Source organism: Pogoniulus pusillus, chromosome 4 (assembly GCF_015220805.1).
Source record: "Pogoniulus pusillus isolate bPogPus1 chromosome 4, bPogPus1.pri, whole genome shotgun sequence".
Lineage (NCBI taxonomy): Eukaryota > Metazoa > Chordata > Aves > Piciformes > Lybiidae > Pogoniulus > Pogoniulus pusillus.
In genome coordinates, this window is record NC_087267.1 from 3540293 (window position 1) to 3562269 (window position 21977).

The 21977-nt window shown below is 43.6% G+C and overlaps 1 protein-coding gene across 3 annotated transcripts in view; it reads right to left on the bottom strand.

Annotated features, from left to right (window-relative positions):
* Positions 1 to 1638: 1638 nt before the first annotated feature.
* Positions 1639 to 21977, bottom strand: part of TBC1D30 (TBC1 domain family member 30) — a 51721-nt gene continuing 31382 nt past the window's right edge. For all 3 annotated transcript variants that reach the window (XM_064141992.1, XM_064141994.1, XM_064141993.1), the window contains 7 exons: positions 20098 to 20266; positions 17685 to 17853; positions 13442 to 13547; positions 8349 to 8461; positions 8040 to 8179; positions 6612 to 6818; positions 1639 to 4315 (listed from right to left, as the gene is read on the bottom strand). In XM_064141992.1, the coding sequence (XP_063998062.1) occupies positions 3537 to 4315; positions 6612 to 6818; positions 8040 to 8179; positions 8349 to 8461; positions 13442 to 13547; positions 17685 to 17853; positions 20098 to 20266 (1683 nt within the window). In that variant the 3' untranslated portion in view covers positions 1639 to 3536. The remainder of the gene's footprint in view (positions 4316 to 6611; positions 6819 to 8039; positions 8180 to 8348; positions 8462 to 13441; positions 13548 to 17684; positions 17854 to 20097; positions 20267 to 21977) is intronic.

Here is a 21977-nt window from a genome sequence, read left to right on the forward strand (position 1 = left end):
CTTGGCTTTTCAGTGGGGGAAAGCATGCAGAAGCACCCTACACACATGTGCTTTCCTGCAGTGTGCTGTATCCACCCTTCTCATGCACAAACTTTGACCAGAGCGCAGCTTCCAAAGGATGCTGTCACCAGCATTGAGATGTCCTAACCCAGTAGCTTCCAGGTGCCTGTGAAACCAGTCACCCAAACAGCACACGTTGCCTGCTGACACATGAGCTGCAGGTGCTGATCTGAGAGGACTCCACATCTTAAATCACTCTTAAAATCACTTGCAGGGTTCCATTGTGACTCCCTGCCTTGAACAAATCTCCCAACAGGAGGCAAGTGTAACTGAAGCAAACTAAGGATTGGCAACGGCAGGGATCCATTAGGATGAAATTCTGTCTCTTCATGCTTCGGTGGAGCTGATGTCAGGCGACAACGCTGGCTCCCTGCCTGCTGCCTGGGGATAGGCACCTGGTAACTCACTGCAAGGTCGAGAAAAACTCCAGACAGAACAATGAAACCACTCACCTTATTTCTGTATGGACAAATTTGCACGGCTAAAAACACATTGTGGAGATTTGAATCTGGTTTAAAGTCCTGAATTCTTAACATGAACTTTTATCTGGGTTGAAAACAGCAGTGCAAAAGGATGCAATTTATTCTTGTTTGAACTAACATCTTCTTGCCTTTCCGGCAGTCACTTAGGTTTTAATGAATGGATTCTGAAAGGGTTTCTGTTAATAGACAAAATTAGATTCTCCCTAGCTGCAGCTGCAGATGAAATCAACTGTTTGCTGTCTGCAATTCTGAAAAATTAATGTCTATCACCTACACAGTTTTATCCCCAAAACTAGGTAATTCTGACTAAACTCAGAATAGCTTTGGATCTGTTTCTACTTGCAGGACTGTAAGTGTCCTCGAAAGAGAACTGAATGCTCATTCCTTGACAGCTTCCACTTGATGATGGTGAAGCACATTCTCAGAAATAAAAGTTAATCTGATCCTAATAAAGTACTCTTAAACAAACAAACAAACAAACAAAACCCAAAACAAACAAACCAACAGGACTTGAGGAGTTGTCCTGGCAGGACAACCCCAACAGAATGCCATGTAGTTACAAAAAGCAAGCTTTGGTACAAGGCAGCCTCAAGGAGAACACAATAGAGGGTCTTGAGCAGAGACTCCTACTAACATGCTTCCCAGAACCCTCAGTGATGCAATCACCAGAACACATTTTCCTGTTCAGGAAAAATCTGTAAATGTCTCTGGACATTTCTGGTTCTCTGGACCTTGACATTCCACCTCAGTACCAAGTGATCAAGCTGCTTTTGCTGTACATTCAACAGGTAGATAGTGAACATCCTTTGAGATACTGAACAGCTCAAATGACATTCACTTTTCCTGCAGTAAACATTATCAAACTGATGCCCTGAGTTGCTGTGGTTCCTTCACCTCCATCCTAATAGTACCAGTGGAGTACAAGAACCTCAAAGCACATTTGTCAATTACTGACTAGGTCTGAACACCAGAATTAGCATTCTATTGACAATTCTTGCCCCAGACCAGTATCTGTGCAAAGCTTCTGTATTTTCCATTGTTTAATCCCATCTTAATGTGTTGCAAATCCATGCAGGTACTTGCAGCATTGAAGCAGTTTTGCAGAATGACAGTTCTTTTATTTTTATTGGTTCAGTACACAGCCACACAATACACTGAAGATAAGAAAAACTGGGGGAAACTGCTTCACAGTTAAGATTCTGAGAAGTCCATTTCTTCTAAATCAAGGCAGAAGTGATTCTCAAACAGTCCATAACCAGAAACTAAGTTCTACGTTGTTTTAAATGTACTAAGTGCTATAAATAATCACCAGTGACCATACTGCTAGAACCTCAAAAATAAGGCAGGGGCAAGACCTGATCTACACCAGTTTTCTATTTATAGTGTTCATACTTGTATATTATTTTATATGCACACACTTGTATGAAACGATGACAAAGTAAAACTGTCCCCACAACAACAAACAAGGTATATAGTACAGCTTCTAATTTATGGCACACAGTAAAACCAACATCACATTCTATAGGGTATGGGGCATGTGAATAAATAGATAATCATCTATTAATCTGCACAAAGAATATGGTTAAAGAGGAAGTATGAAATTACATACAGTGGTACTGATTCATCATTACTGCTTTTACTTCAGTCTAAAATAATGGCACTTCCATGGCATAGGAAAAACTTGGAAGCAATAGAGGAATAAATCACAGTCAATGTGAACAATTTGGCAGAGCTGCAAAGCTTTCAGAGCAACCTGAATTTCTTGGGAGTTTGAGTGCCTGATTTTGCAGCCTTGAAGTCCACTTACCCACATTTAGCTTCGCTGCCTGTCAGATACAGAGGGAGAAAGGTTTAAAACATATAAAGAGTTTAATGGTATTCACCAGCTTTGTTTTTTTTTCATTAGGAAGTATCTGGCTTATTGTTTTGCCAGTGCTCTTTCACACCAAACCAGGATCAAGCCTGTGGCAGTCCCATGAGTCCATCCCACTCACATAGATGTGTTTGTGTTGGCTATTAATGGTAAGTGGCCCTTTAAGTATCTAATCACTCTACAGAATTTAATGCCCTAAACTACTCTGGAACATTCATATATTTCACCTATTGCTAAACCAGCAAATACGATTTAATTACAAGCCTAACCTAGGAAATAGCTTTTAAATCCAGTGAAGGCAAGATACACTGTAATATTCATACAACTACACATAGAGTTGCATCTCAATTCCTAATTCTGTAGTGCTGCAATCCTCCAGCAGCAAGGAACAGAAATGTATGGATGTACATATGTAACAGAAAAAGAGCAAACCAGTGGCGTGGATGGGCTTGTCTATGGTATTCTCATGCTCACTGATCACATCTATATTAAAAAATGTACTAGCAGAGAACTTCTGTGAGAAGAGAAGCATAAATCGTTGCTCAAGAACATCTGAAGCCAGATGGCCCAATAGGTAAGTGGTAAGGCCAGACACAAAGTGATAGTTTGGATTGCTAGGGCTGCTTGTGCTTCTGTTATTTGTGCCTTCTCCAGCTACTCGGAGAGCGTGACGATGAGGTCTAATGGGGAAGGCTGCCTAACAGTCATAAAAACTGCCACAGGTGTCTGCTGCATCAGATAACTTATCCTTCAAGCTTTGAGCAGCCATGGCCATGCTGAGGGTTTGAAAGGCAGACGGTGGTTTTACGTCCCAGTTAGGTTTCAAGAGACTGCTTACTTCACACTGCAAATCAGTGCTTATTTTCCCACAGACCCAACAGCAGGGTGGCAGAGTGCTCCTGCGTTAACCTACCCTGTAACAACATGGGAACACAATTCTCAAAGACACGTATTTACACATCCAGTAAGCCTTTTGTCCCCATTATTTACAGATCAGAAATGCTTTGGGACATGCATACACAAACACTTTTTGGTTTTTTTTTTAGTTAAAAACAAAACAAAACACCAAAACCCCGACAAACCCCTGAAACCAAATGACACATTTTTGTTGTTGTTGCAGATCATCGTTTTCTGGTCCCACTGTTGCCATTGGCAGACTTAGTGAAACTTCTGCTCATCTGTGGGAAGTGCACAGTTGGCGTTCTCTCTGTGGGGCCATACAGCCCTAAATTCCTGGCTGTAGCTGATTTTCGGAGAGGTTTGACACTAGGAAAAGGATTGAAGACTTGTGGCTTTGGGTTCCCAGGCTGAGATTTAGCCAGGTTTCCACTGTTGCTGGATGAACTGGAGGACTCTGATAACCGTGGCTGGACAGACTGATGCAACGTTGACTCAGCATCAGCTCTGTTATCTGAGGTAAGTTCCAGTGCTTCCAGTTTTAGCTGAACCACAGACATGTTTGCAGTGCTGTCTGTAAAGGCAGTCTCAGACGTCTGCCAGTCAGTTTCTTGAGTAGTCCTGTCATCCAAACCACCTCCTTTCCTTTCTTCAAAGCCAGAATGTTTGGAAGTCTCTTCCTTCCTACCAGGACTATTTGTCTTACAGCTTTCACTCTGCTCATCTATCAGCCCTATGGTGTCACCATAGCCCAGCTGGCCCTTGACTCTGGCAATATTCTTCCTGTGGACTCGTATGTGAGTTCGCCACGGAGAGTTCAGTTTTGTTTTAAGATCTTCTTGTGGAATGGGAGACATCTTCCCTGTAGCATAACTTGGGATGTGAATAACAGCATTTTTGAGAGACTTATTATTCAGTTTCATCTTCTTTCCTAAAAGGAGGTGGTTTATGACTGGGGAATGGTTTACGTGAGAAGGCAGGAGGCTTGTAACCGGCCCTTTGTCTGAAAGAAAGTGTTTAAAAGAAATACAGTAGTTTTAAAGGACAAAACAAATTAATCTTCTAAGAATCCACCACCAAGTCTGATGCCTTTCTTGAGGTATACTACAGGTTTGTAGGACTGACTCTGAGTTAAAAAAAACCCAACCCAAAACCTTGAATATCTTTCACATTTCAGATTCGAATACAAAGCTGTAACTTCTAGAACAAAGATCTCCTGTCCTCCCTTCTTGCTTCTTTCTTACCTATGGGTAAAAGTCCTGAGTCAGGAAATATCAGAAAAATAGATCATAATAAAAACTTCTCCTTCATTTTTGGATTGGCACTGTAACTAGTCTACAACTACCTGAGGGGTGGTTGTGGCCAGGAGGAGGTTGCTCTCTTCTCTCAGGTGGCCAGCACCAGAACAAGAGGACACAGCCTCAGGCTACGCCAGGGGAAATTTAGGCTGGAGGTGAGGAGAAAGTTCTTCACTGAGAGAGTCATTGGACACTGGAATGGGCTGCCCGGGGAGGTGGTGGAGTCGCCGTCCCTGGAGCTGTTCAAGGCAGGATTGGACATGGCACTTGATGCCATGGTCTAGCCTTGAGCTCTGTGGTGAAGGGTTGGACTTGATGATCTGTGAGGTCTCTTCCAACCTTGGTGATACTGCGATACTGTAACTGATTCTTTAATATTAATACTAGCTTCTGATCTTCCCCCCCTTCTCCTTCATTTCACTTCCATCTCTAAGAGGCAATTCAGTCCCTACATAAAGTCAGCCAAATAAGCCTCACCATGAAGCTTGTGTGACTGGAGAATGAATCAATGTATTCTTAATGATAAACCACACCAACTCCTTCCTGTTATGTTGTCTTGTTAAACCAGAGCAGCAGAGTCACAATCAGGTAATTAGATGACAGTCTGATTAAGCCAAAACCCCAGACCTACATCATGATTAGTAAGATTAGAAAGGTTTGTGTTTAGGGGGAGGGGGAGTTAGGGAGGATTGGCAATCTTTGGGAATCAACATCTTACTGTTTGCACTGTTTCTGCTGGCTACAGTCTTTGTTCAAAGCAAATATATTGCCAATAATAAAAAAAAAAAGGCAAAAAGCATCAAAAAAGGACCAAAAAACCAACCAAGACACATCCAACTGTGCTACAAGTGATGTTAATGAAAAATAGCAGCAATATGTATTCAAATGCTCCTGCTAGGACAATGTAGAATAAAAACTCTCCACCTATATGGTTCAGTGCTGACCTAGTGACATGTGGAAGGAGTGGGGTGGGCTGTGCTCTGCTTGCACACCCACTAAAACCTTCAGCTGTGCTGTTCATGTTAACCCATGCACTGCTGAGTTTGACAGCAGTGGAACCATGGATTGCTAAATAATGGGCTGATGTCCACCTCAATCCTCACAGTGGTATCATTATGGCTTGGTGAAGTGCCAGCCACAATGAAACATGTGAATCAGTTCTTCACCTGCATAATCTGCCATGTCTGGATGAGGTCAGAGGAGCTGGGATAATAGGAACCAGCTAGGAATCGAGTACACTTCAGACAAAGTGGCAGGTAATCTCATTTCACTTTTTCCAGTGCATCAGTACTGTTGACTCCAAAAATGCCAAAGACTGAAAGCATTTAATCAGAGAGATCAACACAGTGTACCCAGAGAGCAAACCACTTCAAATACCATTGTTCAGCTGGTCCCTGGGATCTAAAAAATTCCCAGGGTCATCATCTTCAGATCCTGACAAGAGAGGAAAAAGCATCACCTTCTCATTTACAATCTATCTGCATGCAGTGGTACCCACTTCAATAGTGAAGTGTTACACATTCCATTAGTCCCTCTTGCTTGTCTATTTAGTTAAATGTAAATGAATCATTTAGCTAAAGATAAATGAGACCTCATTGCTGTCTACAGCTACCTGAAGGGACCTCGTGGAGAGGTTGGTGCTGGTCTCTTCTCACAGGTAATTAGGGATAGAACAAAAAGGAATGGCCTCAAGAGGCAACTGGGTAGGTTTAGACTGGACATTAGGAAACACTTTTTCCCTGAAAGAGTAGTCAGGCATTGGAATGGGCTGCCCAAGGAGGTGGTGCAGTCACCAACCCTGGATGTACTTAAAAGTCATTTGGCTGTGGTGCTTAGGGATATGGTTTAGGGTGCACTTTGTAGAGTAGGGTTATGGGTTGGACTTGTTGATCTTTTTCAACCAGAATGTTTCTGTGATTCTGTGAATGTTATTTGCCTCGTCTACTACAATGAAACCAGCTTGTAATAACTCAAGAAATGAAGCCTGTTTTGGTATCTTACCTGCTCTGATACACACATGGTGAACCTGCTGTTGCTGCTTCTTCTTTATCCTGGAATATTGCTTTTTCAGTGCATTGATGTCAGTGGTCATACGCTCCATCATCATACTGTTAAAAGCAGCATGATACTCACTGCGGCAAGAGTCTATTGCTCCTGGGCTTAGTTCTGCAATGCTGCTGGAACCCAGGCTTTGTTCTTCATTCTGATCTGCACAGAGTGGAAGTAGAGTGCAGATGAGGAGTTCTGCAGATTATCTCAGGGGAAGTCTAGGTCTTATTCCTGTTGTCTTATTTAAGTGTAGTCTTCAATTAAAAATTCATTATAATATGCACATTTAACAGAGCTGGACTGTTTATACTGAGAAGTATGAAATTTCTAGACCTGCTACTTTAAAATAGCAAAGAGTGGAAGGGAGTTTAGAAAGTACAGAAGGCAATTATGAGACCAATGCAAAGTTCAAAGCACAGTTCTTCAACTACCCCAAAATCACATCAAGTCATCACTAAAGCAGTTCAGAAATTGATTATTAATGACACTCAGCTGGTCAAAGTTGAGGCTGACTACAAAATACATTAGGCATGAGATTAAACAACCAACCTAGTGACACCAGCATGAAGCATCAAGGGACAGTTACAGCACCACAAGGAGAAAGCTGCCGATAGCAAGAAAAGGGATGGGGACAGAGCAGCTGAGGATCAGGCAACTTGAGAGGGCCTCTGGGAACAGCCCCAAAGCAACAGCAGCAGTGCAATTTATTTTCACAGCTGTTTCTGAAGCACCACCAAACTGGCTTTCCAGGGTCACAGGGCTGCATCAGGAACAGTGTGGCCAGTAGGACAAGGGAGGTTATTCTGCCCCTGTACTTCAGCACTGGTCAGGCCACACCTTAAGTGCTGTGTCCAGTTCTGGGGCCCTCAATTCAAGAGAGATGTTGAGGTGCTGGAACATGTCCAGAGAAGGGCAGCAAAGCTGGTGAAAGGCCTCCCTGGGGAGCCCATTCCAATGATAAAATCACTCTCTCTGTGAATAACTTCCTCCTAACATCCAGCCTGTACTTCCCCTGGCACAATTTGAGACTGTGTGCCCTTGTTCTATTGCTGGTTGCCTGGGAGAAGAGACCAACCCCTACCTGGCTACAACCTCCCTTCAGGTAGTTGTAGACAGCAATGAGGTGACCCCTGAGCCTCCTCTTCTGCAGGCTGCACACTCCCAGCTCCCTCAGCCTCTCCTCATAGGGTTTGTGCTCCAGGTCCCTCACCAGCTTTGCTGCCCTTCTCTGGGCACATTCCAGCACCTCAACATCTCTCTTGAATTGAGGAGCCCAGAACTGGACACAGGACTCAAGGTGTGGCCTGACCAGTGCTGAGTACATGCATATTAAATGCATATTAAATGACATTTTCCAGAATGAACATAAGCACTTTTTACCTTTCATCTGTTTCTGGTATTTTTGGAGTTCTGGTGCCAAAAACCCACTTAATGGTCCAAGACAGCCAATCACATTGGCAATTGAATCTTCATCATCTAGGTCATTCTCCTCATCACTGTCTTTGGCTCTCCCTAGCCTTCTGTCAAAAAAGAGCATAAGAGAAATAAGAGTGAGATAAATTCTTAAATACAGTCATTACCAAACATCTTTATCTTCCTTAAGAGCTACACAAGGGAGGATGCCACCTGCCTTTTCACTACCTGTGTAGGGTAAAGAATAACTCTATGTGCAATATATTTCAAACTTACCCTGAAAGTGAAGTCGATTTTACTGCTGCAGGGAAAGGAGTAATGTTGTATGTGTATTTCTCTCTTAATTCTGCCAGCTGTGGGAAAGGAAACTGAGCCATGGCATAAACAGTCTAGGGAGAAACAAACAAACAAATAAATAAATGCAGCTTTTAAAACTTTCAATTTACCTAACAGTCCCAGAAACCATTTCTCCATGAACACCCTTTCAGAGCCTGCAGGACTAAAGGCTGCACATCCTCATGCACATCCTGCAAGAAGATGGAAATGGTCTTGTTTCAGGATTCAGTCAGTACTTCCTGTAAGAAAATAAAGACTGACTCACTATCAAAACACATAGGTCAGAGACAAAACCAAAAGGATCTACTAGCAAGAGATGCAGGATCCTTTTCAACTCCTGTACTTATTTAATTATAGCTGTTGATTAATCCTCTCCTTGCCAGCACATCAGAAATTCTCCCCCTCCAATTGAGGGTTTGGGGATCTTCCAGAAGATCTACGTTTCAACAAAATACTGACAACTAGCCTAGATAGGAAAAAGCAGAACTTCCTTTGATGTGGACTGTTAAGATTCACTACACCACCTTATCAGCCCCAAGAACTTGTGCAAAAGGAAATCATATCAATACAGAAGTCATGGCCAAAGAGGAATGACCCAAGGTTATCCAACTGATGTTTCTCCTCTCAGTTTCTGAGTTTGAATGTTGGTTGCCTGGGGTTTTTTTTTTCAGTGGGGGGAAGAGTATTGGTGGCTGTTTTTTTAAAACCCATTTGTTCTATGGTGAACAAAGAAGCATCTCTGCAACTCTTGGAACTCAACATATAGTCCATAGAACTTGAAAAAAGACCATAAAAGAATTCTAATTCGCTGATGAGGGGGCAGAGTGTCTGCTCAGCAGGTTTGCTGGTGATATGAAACTGGGTAGCTGGGCAAAGAGGAAACTAATGAGGTTCAGCAAGGATTATTCCTTCACCTGGGAAGGAATAACAAACTGCAGCAGCACAGGTTAGGAAGTAATCTGCTAGACAGCAGCCCTGTGGAGAAGGACCTGGGAGTCCTGGTGGACAATAAGCTATCCATAGGACAGCAACATGTCCTTGTGGCCACGAAGGCCAATGGAATCCTGAGGTGCATTACTAAGAGTGTGCCCAGCAGATTGAGGCTCTCCTGCCCTTCTACTCTGCCTTGGTGAGGTCCCACCTGGAATACTGAATCCAGTTCTGGGCTCCCCAGTTCAAGAGGGAGAGTAATCTACTGGAGAGAGTCCAGTGGAGGGCTACAGGATGATTAAGGGACTGGAGCACTGCTTTATGAGGAGAGGCTGAGAACCTGAGGCTGTTTAGTCTGAGGAGGAGAAGACTGAGAGGACATCTAATGAATATACATAAATTGATGAGGAAGGGATAGCTTCTGCTCACCTGCACCCTGGGATAGGGCAAGGGGCAACAGATATAAAACTACAGCACAGAAAGTTTCATAGAATCAACCAGGTTGGAAGAGACCTCCAAGATCATCCAGTCCAACCTATCCCCCAGCCCTAGCCAGTCAACCAGACCAGTTCACCTTAACACGAGGAAGAACTTCTTTACTGTAAGGTTGACAGAGCACTGGAACAGGCTCCCCACATAGGAGGGCAGAGGCCAATGGGATGAGATTTAACAAGACCATGTGCAGGGTTCTGCACTTTGGCCACAACAACCCCAAGCATTGCCACAGGCTGGGGACAGTGGCTGGAAAGCAGCCAGGAAGAAAGGGACCTGGGAGTACTGGTGGATAGTAGGCTGAAGATGAGCCAGTAGTGTGCCCAGGTGGCCAAGAGAGCCAATGGCATCCTGGCCTGAACCAAGAACAGTACCAGTACGTAATTCACTCCATCAGTTTGGTGCATAGTGAAGAATAGGTTCTCTGAAGACTTTCAAGACCCATCGGGATGCATTTCTGTGCAACCTTGTGCTAGATTCTATGGTCCTGCTCTGGCGGGGGGGGTGTACTCGAAGATCTTCAGAGGTCCCTTTCAACCCCTAACATCCTGTGATCATCTTAATTAAAAAAAAGTTAAAGCAGACAAACAGTTGCAAATGCATTTGCTCTCAGCAGCATTGCTTTAAGTCATTTTGTAATACCAGAATGCATGCCATCAGCCAGCCCACCATAAAGGTACATCCTATTTGTTGCACTATCACTGCCAATTTGTTCACACCTGTTTTAGTTGCCTATTTTCCCCATGTCTTTTTACACTTAGAGCTGTACTGGTCTTTCAAGTAACTGACACAAAATTCTTTGGGAGCCTCAAAGTCAGAAGCAGAAGAAAAAAAAAACTGTCAATACATCAGGTCTCAGCTTCTCTGAAATGTCAGAGCTTTTCCCTATCTTGAAAATTAAATGTGCTCTGAAAGACAGCAACATAAAAAAACCTCATTAGCTATGACAGAAAATCTTCATCCTTCCCCCTGTGCTATTAAGTCAGTGACATTTTCATCTGAAGGCAAATGGCCTCAATTAAGATGAAAGGAAATTGTGAGCAATTTCTGCATAATGCATTCCTGAGGTGTGCCTTGTCTGTGCTAAACACACCAAGGAAGATCTCAAACATGAATTCAGTACTGGACTCTTCCTGACAGAAAAAGGAAAACAAAAAAAACAACAAAACCCAACAAAATAGAAGCTTCACTAACAGCAACGAGGGAGGAGCTGGTAAGGACACCCCTTTCTGGATCTATGCATCAATAGTGCAGCTTAACAGGCCTCTGCAGGAAAATGCTTTTACAGTTCAAGCCTTGCACATACTGCAAGGCAAGAAAAAGGAGAATACCTACAAAAACTTAAGAGCATGAACTGAAACTTTGCCACTCCATGAAACTACAATGCCACTGAGACAGACAAATATCATCCAGCGATATCCTGTCAGTCTCCAAGACGAAGGAGTTTTATGATCTGCAGCAAGACCTACCTCCAGCTCAGTGTGCCTGTCTGTTTGATCTCCACCACACTTTCCTGTGTTTCCTCCCCTCCCCATGTCTCAAACCTCTCCCTTCATAGAGGAGTGTCTGAAATTTGTTTCTATTCTTTATGTCAACAGCCTTTTCAGGTAACTTGTTCCATATGCTAGTTACCCTTTAAGCAAAACTGTCAACTTCAAGTCCTCCAGTTACTGCTTGCACCTACTGTTTTAGATTATGCTTATAGCTTTTGTCTGTCTCCCATCTGTGTCTTTTCCAGATGCTGTACAATTTCACACAGCATACAGCTTAATTGCTTGTTACCAATGTCTGGAGATGTTCAAGCAAAGCCTGGATGGGGTGCTTAGTGCCATGGCCTAGTTGATTGGATAGGGCTGGACTGGATGAGCTTGGAGGTCTCTTCCAACCTGGTTATTTCTATTCTAGCCTAACATCACCTCTCCTATGGAGACAGACTGAGAGTTGGGGCTGTCCAGTTTGGAGAAGAGAAGGCTCAGAGGAGACCTTATTGTGGCCTTCCAGTATCTGAAGGGGGCCTACAAGAAAGGTGGGGAGGGACTTTTTAGGGTGTCAGGTAGTGGTAGGACACAGAGTGATAGAACTGGAGGGAATGGAGCAAAACTAGAAGTGAGTAGATTCAGATTGGATGTTTTGAAGAAGTTTTTCATCATGAGGGTTGTGAGACACAGGAACAGGTTGTCCAGGGAGCTGGTGGAAGCCTCATCTCTGGAAGTTTTCAAGGCCAGGCTGGATGTGACTCTGGGCAATCTGCTGTAGTGTGAGGTGTCCCTGCCCATGGCAGGGTGCTTGGAACTAGAGGACCCTTGAGGTCCCTTCCAGCCCTGACAATTCTACAACATCTTAAAAAGAAGTCTAAGTGCAATTCAATAAAATCTTATCTTCAGTGGTAAAGTCCCTTTCCTCTCTCAGAGCAATGTGGATTTTTGCTCTCATACACTGAAATAGTTTAAGAATTCAGGGACTGCAATTATCTATAAATGTCTCTGTTTACAGTTCAATGTCTACTGCTCAGGGCTTTCTTTTTTAGATCATAAAGTTTTTCTCCCATTCCCAGTTGATAAATACATCTCCCATAGTGCCTGCAGAATGACACAATGTAATACATGATCAAACCACAAAAGAATACCCTAAAAATAGGACTCCTACAAGATTCTACATCTTCTTTTAAGTAAATCTAACTGAGCAATGTAACAACAACAAAGTTTCAGCTGTCAACACACAATTGTTATCAAATGGGGTCTAATGTTTTTCAGTACTTGTGAGATTTTAGCTTCAACTGCAGATCGTAGTACTGATAGATAGTAGCTGAAGATGAGCCAGCAGTGTGCCCAGGTGGCCAAGAGAGCCAATGGCATCCTGGCCTGCATCAGGAACAGTCTAGCCAGTAGGACAAGGGAGGTTATTCTTCCCCTGTACTCAGCACTGGTCAGACCACACCTTGAGTACTGTGTCCAGTTCTGGGCCCCTCAATTCAAGAAAGATGTTGAGGTGCTGGAAGGTGTCCAGAGAAGGGCAACAAAGCTGGTGAGAGGCCTGGAGCACAAACCCTATGAGGAGAGGTTGAGGGAGCTGGGCCTGTTTAGCCTGGAGAAGAGGAGGCTCAGGGCAGAGCTCATTGCTGTCTACAACTACCTGAAGGGACATTGTAGCCAGGTGGGGGGTGGCCTCTTCTCCCAGGCAACCAGCAATAGAACAAGGGGACACAGTCTCAAGTTGTGCCAGGGTAGGTATAGGCTGGATATTAGGAAGAAGTTCTTCACAGAGAGAGTGATTTCCCATTGGAATGGGCTGCCCAGGGAGGTGGTGGAGGCACTGTCCCTGGGGGTCTTCAAGAAGAGACTGGATGAGGCACTTAGTGCCATGGTCTGGTTGATTGGATAGGGCTGGGTGCTAGGTTGGACTGGCTGATCTTGGAGGTCTCTTCCAACCTGGTTGATTCTATGATCATTTATTCATTTCACTAACATGCTAGCTCAACTCAGTCTTCTGAAACTTTTCTTTTGGGGAGAGTTTAGGCTTCTGCAGCATTTGAACAAAATGCCATTTGTTAGAAATCAGCAACTGAAGGGTGCACAGAAAACGCAAACACTAACTGCATCACAGTTACTCACCTGCATGAGTTCGTTGCTGTCAATCAGACTGTCTTCCAGCATCTCCTGGGTCAGCTTACCCATGGTACCATAAAACTCATCTGCAGTTTCACAACACTCTATTTGCCTAAAGCAAAAGACATGTTAGTTTCATTGCACTTTTACATGTGATTACATACCTCCAAACCAAAACTCAATTGTCTATCCACATAAAAGACAGGTTTCCCTTAGTCACCTTCACTCTCAAGACTTTTGCATTGCTCCTTATACTTCCAAATAATACAACTGTGCATCTCACCCTGGAAATGTTGGTGCAGTAAAAGGATGTGCTGAGCACAGCTTACTGTTCTGTCTGCCCATGGTAAAAGATCCATGCATGTCCGGACAGGTTATTCCCTCAGCCCCTTTCACTTCTAGAGAATGAGAATCAGTAAATTCTGCCTCCTACTAGCACAAAGGAGCACTCCCATCAGCTCAAAAAGGTTTCTTGATTGCCTCACCACCTATTCTTCACTATGCACCAAACTGGTGGAGTGAATTACGTACTGGCACTGTTCCTGATCCAGGCCAGGATGCCATTGGCTCTCTTGGCCACCTGGGCACACTGCTGCCTCATCTTCAGCCTACTCTCTACCAGTACCCCCAGGTCCCTTTCTGCCTGGCTGCTCTCCAGCCACTCTGTCCCCAGCCTGTAGAGCTGCTTGGGGTTGTTGTGGCTCAAGTGCAGAACCCTGCACATGGCCTTGTTAAATCTCATCTCATTGGCCTCTGCCCACCCATCCAGCCTGGCCAGGTCTCTCTGCAGGGCTCTCCTACCTTCCAACAGCTCCACACCTGCTCCTAGCTTGGTGTCATCTGCAAACTTACTAATGCTGGACTCAATCCCCTCGTCCAGATCAATATTGAACAGGACTGGGCCCAGCACTGATCCCTGGGGAACACCACTAGTGACAGCTGCCAACTGGATGTGGCACCATTCACCACCACTCTCTGGGCTTGGCCTTCCAGCCAGTTCTTGACCCATATCAGAGTGAATCTGTCCAAGCCAGGAGCTGCCAGCTTTGCTAGGAGCTTGTTGTGGCAGACAGTGTCAAAGGCTTTGCTGAAGTCCAGGCAGACTACATCCACAGCCTGCCCCACATTCACCTCATCCTTTGTCCCTATATCCTCCTCTCCATTTAATAAGGACTGGAGGTTGTCCTTGACCCTTCTCTTGCCATTAATCCCTGAGGCTCCTTCCAGCCTTGACAAGTCTATGATTCTATGAGCTTGGGTTTTTTTTTGGGGGGTGCTATTTTTAGGAGAGCAGTCATTTGGGTTAGTTTTTTGTTCGGATGTTTTTCCCCTCATGCTTGTATTTAAATTTCTAAGAGCACAGAATCACCCAGAATGTCAGCTAGAGGAAGAGACACAGGAGTGAGTTGCTGGTCTACATACATTAGGGTCAGTCACAAAACAACCTCTCCCACTGAGTGAAAAAAAATTGTTTTTCTTTTGTGCCAAGCAAGTGCATTGTTGGCTACATACAGAGGCATCCCCTCTGAAACACAGCTGATGAAATGATCAAAAAAAGTACACTGTCTTTCTGTTCCAAGCTGTAGAAGAGGAAGGTTCCCCTGATCTTTAGCTTCTATAGGAAACAGCCAACAACCTATGAAACTCCTACTGAGATTTTAAGGTAGTTTAGTTCAAACCAAACCAAAACACAGAGCAGAAACAGTGGCTAGGTAGCTAATTACCACAGACTCCCTGCTTACCTTCCCTGATACCTCCAGTCCCTCATGACCTGCTTTCTCCATTGCACTTATTTTTAACCTCCCCATCCTCTCAGGCTCCCTCCAAACAGAAACATGACTGAACCACTCACACTTTAGGAAAAGCACTTCACACCCCATTTTTGTGCCTAGACAAGTAGTTTTGAGAAGCACAAAGATCATGAGACTATGATCACTGCTTTTGGCTCCGTGTCTTTCAATCCCCCTTGTTCTATTTCTAGTGTGAAAATAAAAAGAACAAAACCACAGCCTTCTCTCCAAGCAAAAAGATACTGCTTGGTCTTTTACTTCCTCATCTCATTTGATATCACAATCTCCCCTGTTCTATTTCTAGTGTGAAAATAAAAAAAACAAAACCACAGCCTTCTCTCCAGGCAAAAACATACTGCTTGGTCTTTTACTTCCTCCTCTCATTTGATATCACTAATCACAAACTTACTGTTTTTCAATTCTTGTTCAGTATTTAGTGACTTATCTGGTTCTCTGGTTATGCCACCAGTGTTCCTTTCTGTTAATTGCCCATAAATCAGCCAGACCTTCTCCCATTCCTAACAGCAGTTACAAGGTGTGCAGTGCAATCAGCTGATGCATTTAACATATTCCTGTAAACTTCTTCATTGTGCTTCTTCAAATTTTTATGAAAGATATTTCATCTTTGCTTCAAGTTTTACAGTAAAATCTTCAATGCAGTGACTTTCTTTTTTATCATGTTATGAGTTGGAACATTTGTAACTACAACTTTTAAGTGCACAATGCAGTAAGACCTTAGTACTCTGACAGTACGGTAGTAAGAAATAAAGCACAACAGGACTACAAATAGCTTAATATCAATGCAAGTGACTCATACAGAGTTTCATTCATGGACTGGACATATCAAGCTCTTAGGAAATTACTATTCTAATAATTATTCTTCACATTAAAAATTGAATCTACTAAACACAGTCTCTCACAATGCTACTGGCCTGGCACTGCTAATTTATTCATAAATAAAGAAGAAATTGAACTTTTAAGGCCAGAGCTGAACATAAATATCAGTGGTTCAGTCTCAGGAAACAAAAAAGAAGGTAAGCACAGATAGGCATCACAAGAAAAAAAACTGATGCATCTGCTGATTCCAGCTGAACTAATGTCGACCTGTCAGAGCTCATCCCGCCCTCTGAAGTCAGCAACATAACTCCTTTCTGCAGGAGCTCTGTACGCTCTTTGGAATGGAAAGATTTGCTATGGCAACAGAGGAGTTTAGAAGGACTAACTCACTCTTGTTTTGCCCTGTGTGGCAAGTTTCCAAGGGCACAAAGGACAACAACAGAAACTTAGCTAGAACATGCTTAAATCATAGAATCAAGCAGGTTGGAAGAGACCTCCAAGATCATCCAGTCCAACCTAGCACCCAGCCCTAGCCAGTCAACCAGACCATGGCACTAAGTGCCTCAACCAGGCTTTGCTTGAACACCTCCAGGGACGGTGACTCCACCACCTCCCTGGGCAGCCCATTCCAATGCCAATCACTCTCTCTGGGAAGAACTTTCTCCTAACATCCAGCCTGTACTTCCCCCGGCTCAACTTGAGACTGTGTCCCCTTGTTCTGCTGCTGGTTGCCTGGGACAAGAGACCAACCCCACCTGGCTACAATGTCCCTTCAGGTAGTTGTAGACAGCAATGAGGTCTGCCCTGAGTCTCTTCCTCTACAGGCTACAAGCACAGAACTCCAGGGAAGTTTGCTTGCAGGCCTTAGCAGAAAAAAAAACATCTAATACTAAAACATTCTCTTGCTAACATGGATACAAACATGAACATAGAAGGTTTCACCTCAACGTGAGGACAAATTTCTTTAGAATGAGGGTGACAGAACACTGGAACAGGCTGCCCAGAGAGGCTGTGGAGTCTCCTCCTCTGAAGACTTTCAAAACCTGCCTGGATGCATTCCTGTGGAGACCACCCTAGGGTATCCTGCTTTTGGCAGCAGGGCTGGACTCAATGTTCTCTGGAGGTCCCTTCCAACCTCTAACATTCTGTGATTTTCTTGGGTATAGTCAATGAGTTCCAATCCCTAAGAATCTTAAAGCAAAAATAAAGAAATCAACAACCCTAGCTTCAGGCACCCAGCTAATTTAGCTAGTCACTCCCAAGTCTCTCTGTATGTCTTTCCACAGACTATCCACCAGCTCACTCAGAGATCTATGTCCTTGAAAATCAAAGTATGAAGACATACACAGACAACACAAGCAACTGAATTTCCTGCAGCAAGGCTAAACTCATTATCATGCCCATTCTGACATTATACCAGAAGCAAATGTTTCTGGGGAAGCCACAGAAGCACTTTGTGCAGCTTTTTCACAGCAGAGTCAGTCTCCTGAAAGACCCTCTCTTGTTTAGACTCCAGATCACACTCTGAAGTAAGCTACATGCATTTCCCATACTGAAAAGAAGCTTAAAAAAAAACAAACCAAAATAAACAACTACCAAACCAGACAAAAATGACCACTTACTCTCCTAATTTTGCCCAGATAGCCAAAGCTACTCTCAGTATAATTTCAGAGCCTTCAAAGAATACTGAATCCCAGATCTTCAGAACTGTATGGTTAGGCAGGCAAGTGGCAAAGAGGGTCAGAAACCACTGCATGGTGAAGACATTTGTAAGTGGGGGTTCATAGCCTCCTAAATAAAACAAACAAACAAATAAAGAAGTGAAAACGATGACCACCAAGAAATAATGCTTAATGTAACCACACCTTCCTCCTTCCTATTATTTTATGAGGAATATAAAATGCATATGGAAATCCATCAGATATTATAGTGCCTTCATTATTGGTCAAAACCTACTTAGCCCATAGCTGTCCAAAAATAGGCTGAGAAAAAAAGCAATGGAGTAATTTAAGTATTTAGTCATCTGCTCTTCTGCTGCACTGCAAAAAGCTTTAAGCAGCAGCATTGGTTTAGGACTGTAAACCTTGGAAAGCATCGTAAGTTCTTTTCCCCAACCCCATTCTATCAGAAAAAAACTGCTTTTCCTTCCCTGAAGCCATACAAAACAAAAGAGACAAGCAAAATGCCCCATCAAGGGCACTGCATTTCTTCAGAAATCAGTGGCATAAGAAGTTGTTATTTATATGAAAGTAAAGGTGACTGTGTCTGTAAAGCCTTATCTCTTGCTTTAATATCCTGGTGCAACTTAGCAGAAGCAACTGCAACACATCCAGGTTTTCCTTCTGGCTTGTTAAGTTTCAATCAAGATTTAATATTTCAGCCTGAAAGTCTGAAGTTTTACTTTCTTCTTATGCTCAAGGAATATACTTTGTGCATACAAAGGTCTGTAGTGATAGGACAAGGGGCAACGGCTTCAAACTAGAGAAGAGCAGATTTAGATTGGATGTTCTGAACAGGTTCTTTACTATGAGGGTGGCAGAACACTGGAACACGTTTCCCAGGGAGGTGGTTGGGGCCCCATCCCTGGAGATATTCAAGGTGAGGCTCAGCAGGGCTCTGGGCAAGCTGGTTAGCAGGATGCCCCAACTGACTGCAGGGAGGCTTGGACTAGATGACCTTTGGAGGTCCCTTCCAATCCAGACTATTCTATTATACTAGTATCAACTGCCATGCTGAAGGCCACTACCAGAGAGGTTGCTGCCTGTGAAAAGACTTTCAAACACTGAGTGCTACCTTGCTGGCTCTTCCTTTGCCTTGACACAGTCTGGGCATGGCCACAGTTTATTTACATGGAACATGCCAGATGAATCTTTTATAAGATGGAACATTGAGTGCACTTAGCTTCCAGATGGAAAAGAACCCAAGCAACCAACGACAAACCTTCCTCAAAAGAAAGAGTTATATACTGGTTTATTTTTTTTCATGTCTGGAGGGAATGCTTTACATCAGAAACAAGTCACAGTGTAAAGACAGTCTTCAGGTGGCAACTCAAGAAATATCATGTACTGCTCACATTTTAAGTTGTCCCAGAACAGCTATGTAAGCTAGAAACTACAAGGAGCACCTGTAGGACAAATATCTTGAGCTAAGGCAAGAAATAACCTTTTCAAGGTTGGTGTACTTACACTAAGACATGTGTTACAGTGCTGTCAGTCCAATACATTTTACAGCCTTGTCAACACAACTGTGTTTGCAGCTCACAGCAGGACTGAACTATTTGCCCTTTATTTTTTCCTGAGAGTGTCACTTGTTTGTTGTCAATTACAGAAACCATCATCTTTCACATTAACAATTTAAAATACATATTCTAAGCAATAAAATCATATAATCATTTAAAAGGCTGTATTTCTGTATCAGTGCTCAGATGAAACAAGAGTGGACATGGCACTTTGGGACATGGTTTAACAACCATGGTGGTGTTAGAATCATAGAATTGTCTGGGTTGAAAGAGACCTTCAAGGGTCATCTGGTCCAACTCCCCTGCAGTCAGCAGAGACAGCCTCAACTAGATCAGGTTGCCCAGAATCCTGTCCAGCCTCACCTTGAATATCTCCATGGAGAGGGCCCCTATCACCTTCCTGGGCAACCTGTTCCAGTGTTCCTTCACCTTCACAGTCTTTTAAAGAGCCCGTTCCTAACTTCCAATCTAAATCTGCTCTTCTGTAGTTTGAAGCCATTGTCCCTCATTCTGTCACCACAGGCTTGTAAACAGTCTCTCTCCATCCTTATTGTAGGCCCCCTTTGGGTACTGGAAGGCTGCTATTTGGTGTCCCCAGAGCTTCCTCTTTTGCAGGCTGAACAACCCCAGCTCCCTCAGCCTGCTCTTGCAGCAGAGGTGCTCCACCCCCTAATCATTTTCATGTTAGGTCAGCGATGGGACCTGATGATTTCAGAGGTCATTTCCAATAAAAAACAATTCTATGATTCTGTGGAAATAAAAAAAAGGAGTTTAATATCATTTTCTGTTGACCCTACCTCCACTTTCTCTGTTAGCAGCTCTTTGCAGGGTGTCCAAGTGCTGGGATAGCTCTGGAAGCTTCACGCGTAAAAGATCTCGGAAAACAGCCATATCCACAGAGAGAGCACGGAGATTATTGACAAAATAGCTATCAGGAAGCACCTTATCAATTAGGTAAATCATGATCTGCAAGGCAAACGAAATGTTATCATGTAGGGTTTGCAGAACCAGTTATTTCCAAGGAATAGTAGGGGAAATAATACAGAATTGTTCTCTGTTCACTAAAGAAGGGCTTGCACCCAACAGCAACACATGCTTCTAGCATACTGTCTAGGGTTCTAGTTTAAATTCCCAAAGACTCTAATAAATTTGATAGAACCAGTAACAATTTGTAGAGTGCCCTCCCCTCTTCCCCCTCCTTTCCCAAAGGGATTAGATATAGGGAGAGAGAGGTAAGCACACCCGAATAAATCAATCTCACTTGATTTGGAAGTTAAAAGGAAAAGTTTAACAGTAACTTAGAAGAGGTATCTGAGGTAGGGAAGTTTACAAAGGCTAGGGAAGGGGAGAATAGCAAAATACAACAGGTATAAATACAACCAGAGTTTGTGATGGTGGCTTTGGCTGCCTCGTGTCTGCCACATGGTATGGCGGTATGCAGGGAGTGATGTGCAGAGAGAGTGAGGTGCAGGGTGAGAGAGAGACATAAACAGGAATTCCCCCTCATTTTACAGGGCAGAAAGGGGGGGGAGTGGGCTAACCATCACCTGGTGGTGTGACCCACCCCTGGGGAGGGGTCAAGACCCCTAGGGTCAGGTTCAGGGTTAGTCCCCCTGGAGTGTTAACCCTATACATATACCATTCAGAACATAAGCATTTTAAGCATCCACAAGTACTCTAGGAATGCCCAAACTGGAAGCATCAGTCAAATCAAAGGCAACTTTTGGTACGTCTCATGCTCTACATGTTTATGAGACTCTCCACTCTTGCAGGGCTCCTTCTCTGACTCTCAAACACTGCAACTAGAAGACTTATCTTCCAAATCACCTTTTTGTCCCTCTCCAAAATGTAGGACACTGTTCTTAAAAAAACCCAAACATTTCCACACATTTTACTGGGATGTGTTACCCTGTGCTGCAGTTAATCTTGTCACTTTAAGAAGTGCTACATTCAGCATCATGAGACATTTGGAACAGACATCTGTTTCAAGTGAGAGAGCTCAACTACACGGGTGGCAAAGTATTAACTGGGTACTGCCAAATTTTTGAAAGTCAGCAAGTCCAAAGAACTCTAAATACATTCACCTCTGTCACCAGCCAACAGAAGATGCTGTCCTTCACTTCAGGACCTTTTGCTGTTTCTATGGACACTCTACAACCATATCCAGAGTGCCTGCATGCAGTCATCCTGCCTACTTCAACCCTCTATTACTCCTTTGTTGAAGTTTCAAATGTGTTTTCATACAGCTTCTAATGCCTGAGAGGAGCATGTCACCTTCATAATCAGCAGACAACTCTTTTTTCAAATCCCTTCTTCATCAGAAGACCCCCACAAAAATAGCTGTCAGACACTGGACTTTCAAGTGCATGACCTTACATAGCCCAGCTGCTTGTGACTGTGTACTACTTGTCCTTGCAAGGCTTCTTCTTTAGAATCATAGAATCAACCAGGTTGGAAGAGACCTCCAAGATCAGCCAGTCCAACCCAGCACCCAGCCTTAGCCAGTCAACTAGACCATGGCACTAAGTGCCTCATCCAGTCTTTTCTTCAACACCTCAAGGGATGGTGCCTCCACCACCTGCCTGGGCAGCCCATTCCAATGGGAAATCTCTGTGAAGAACTTCCTCCATGCAAGAGGGTGGATAGCGGAACCTAAAGGGTTCTGCTACCCATGGTG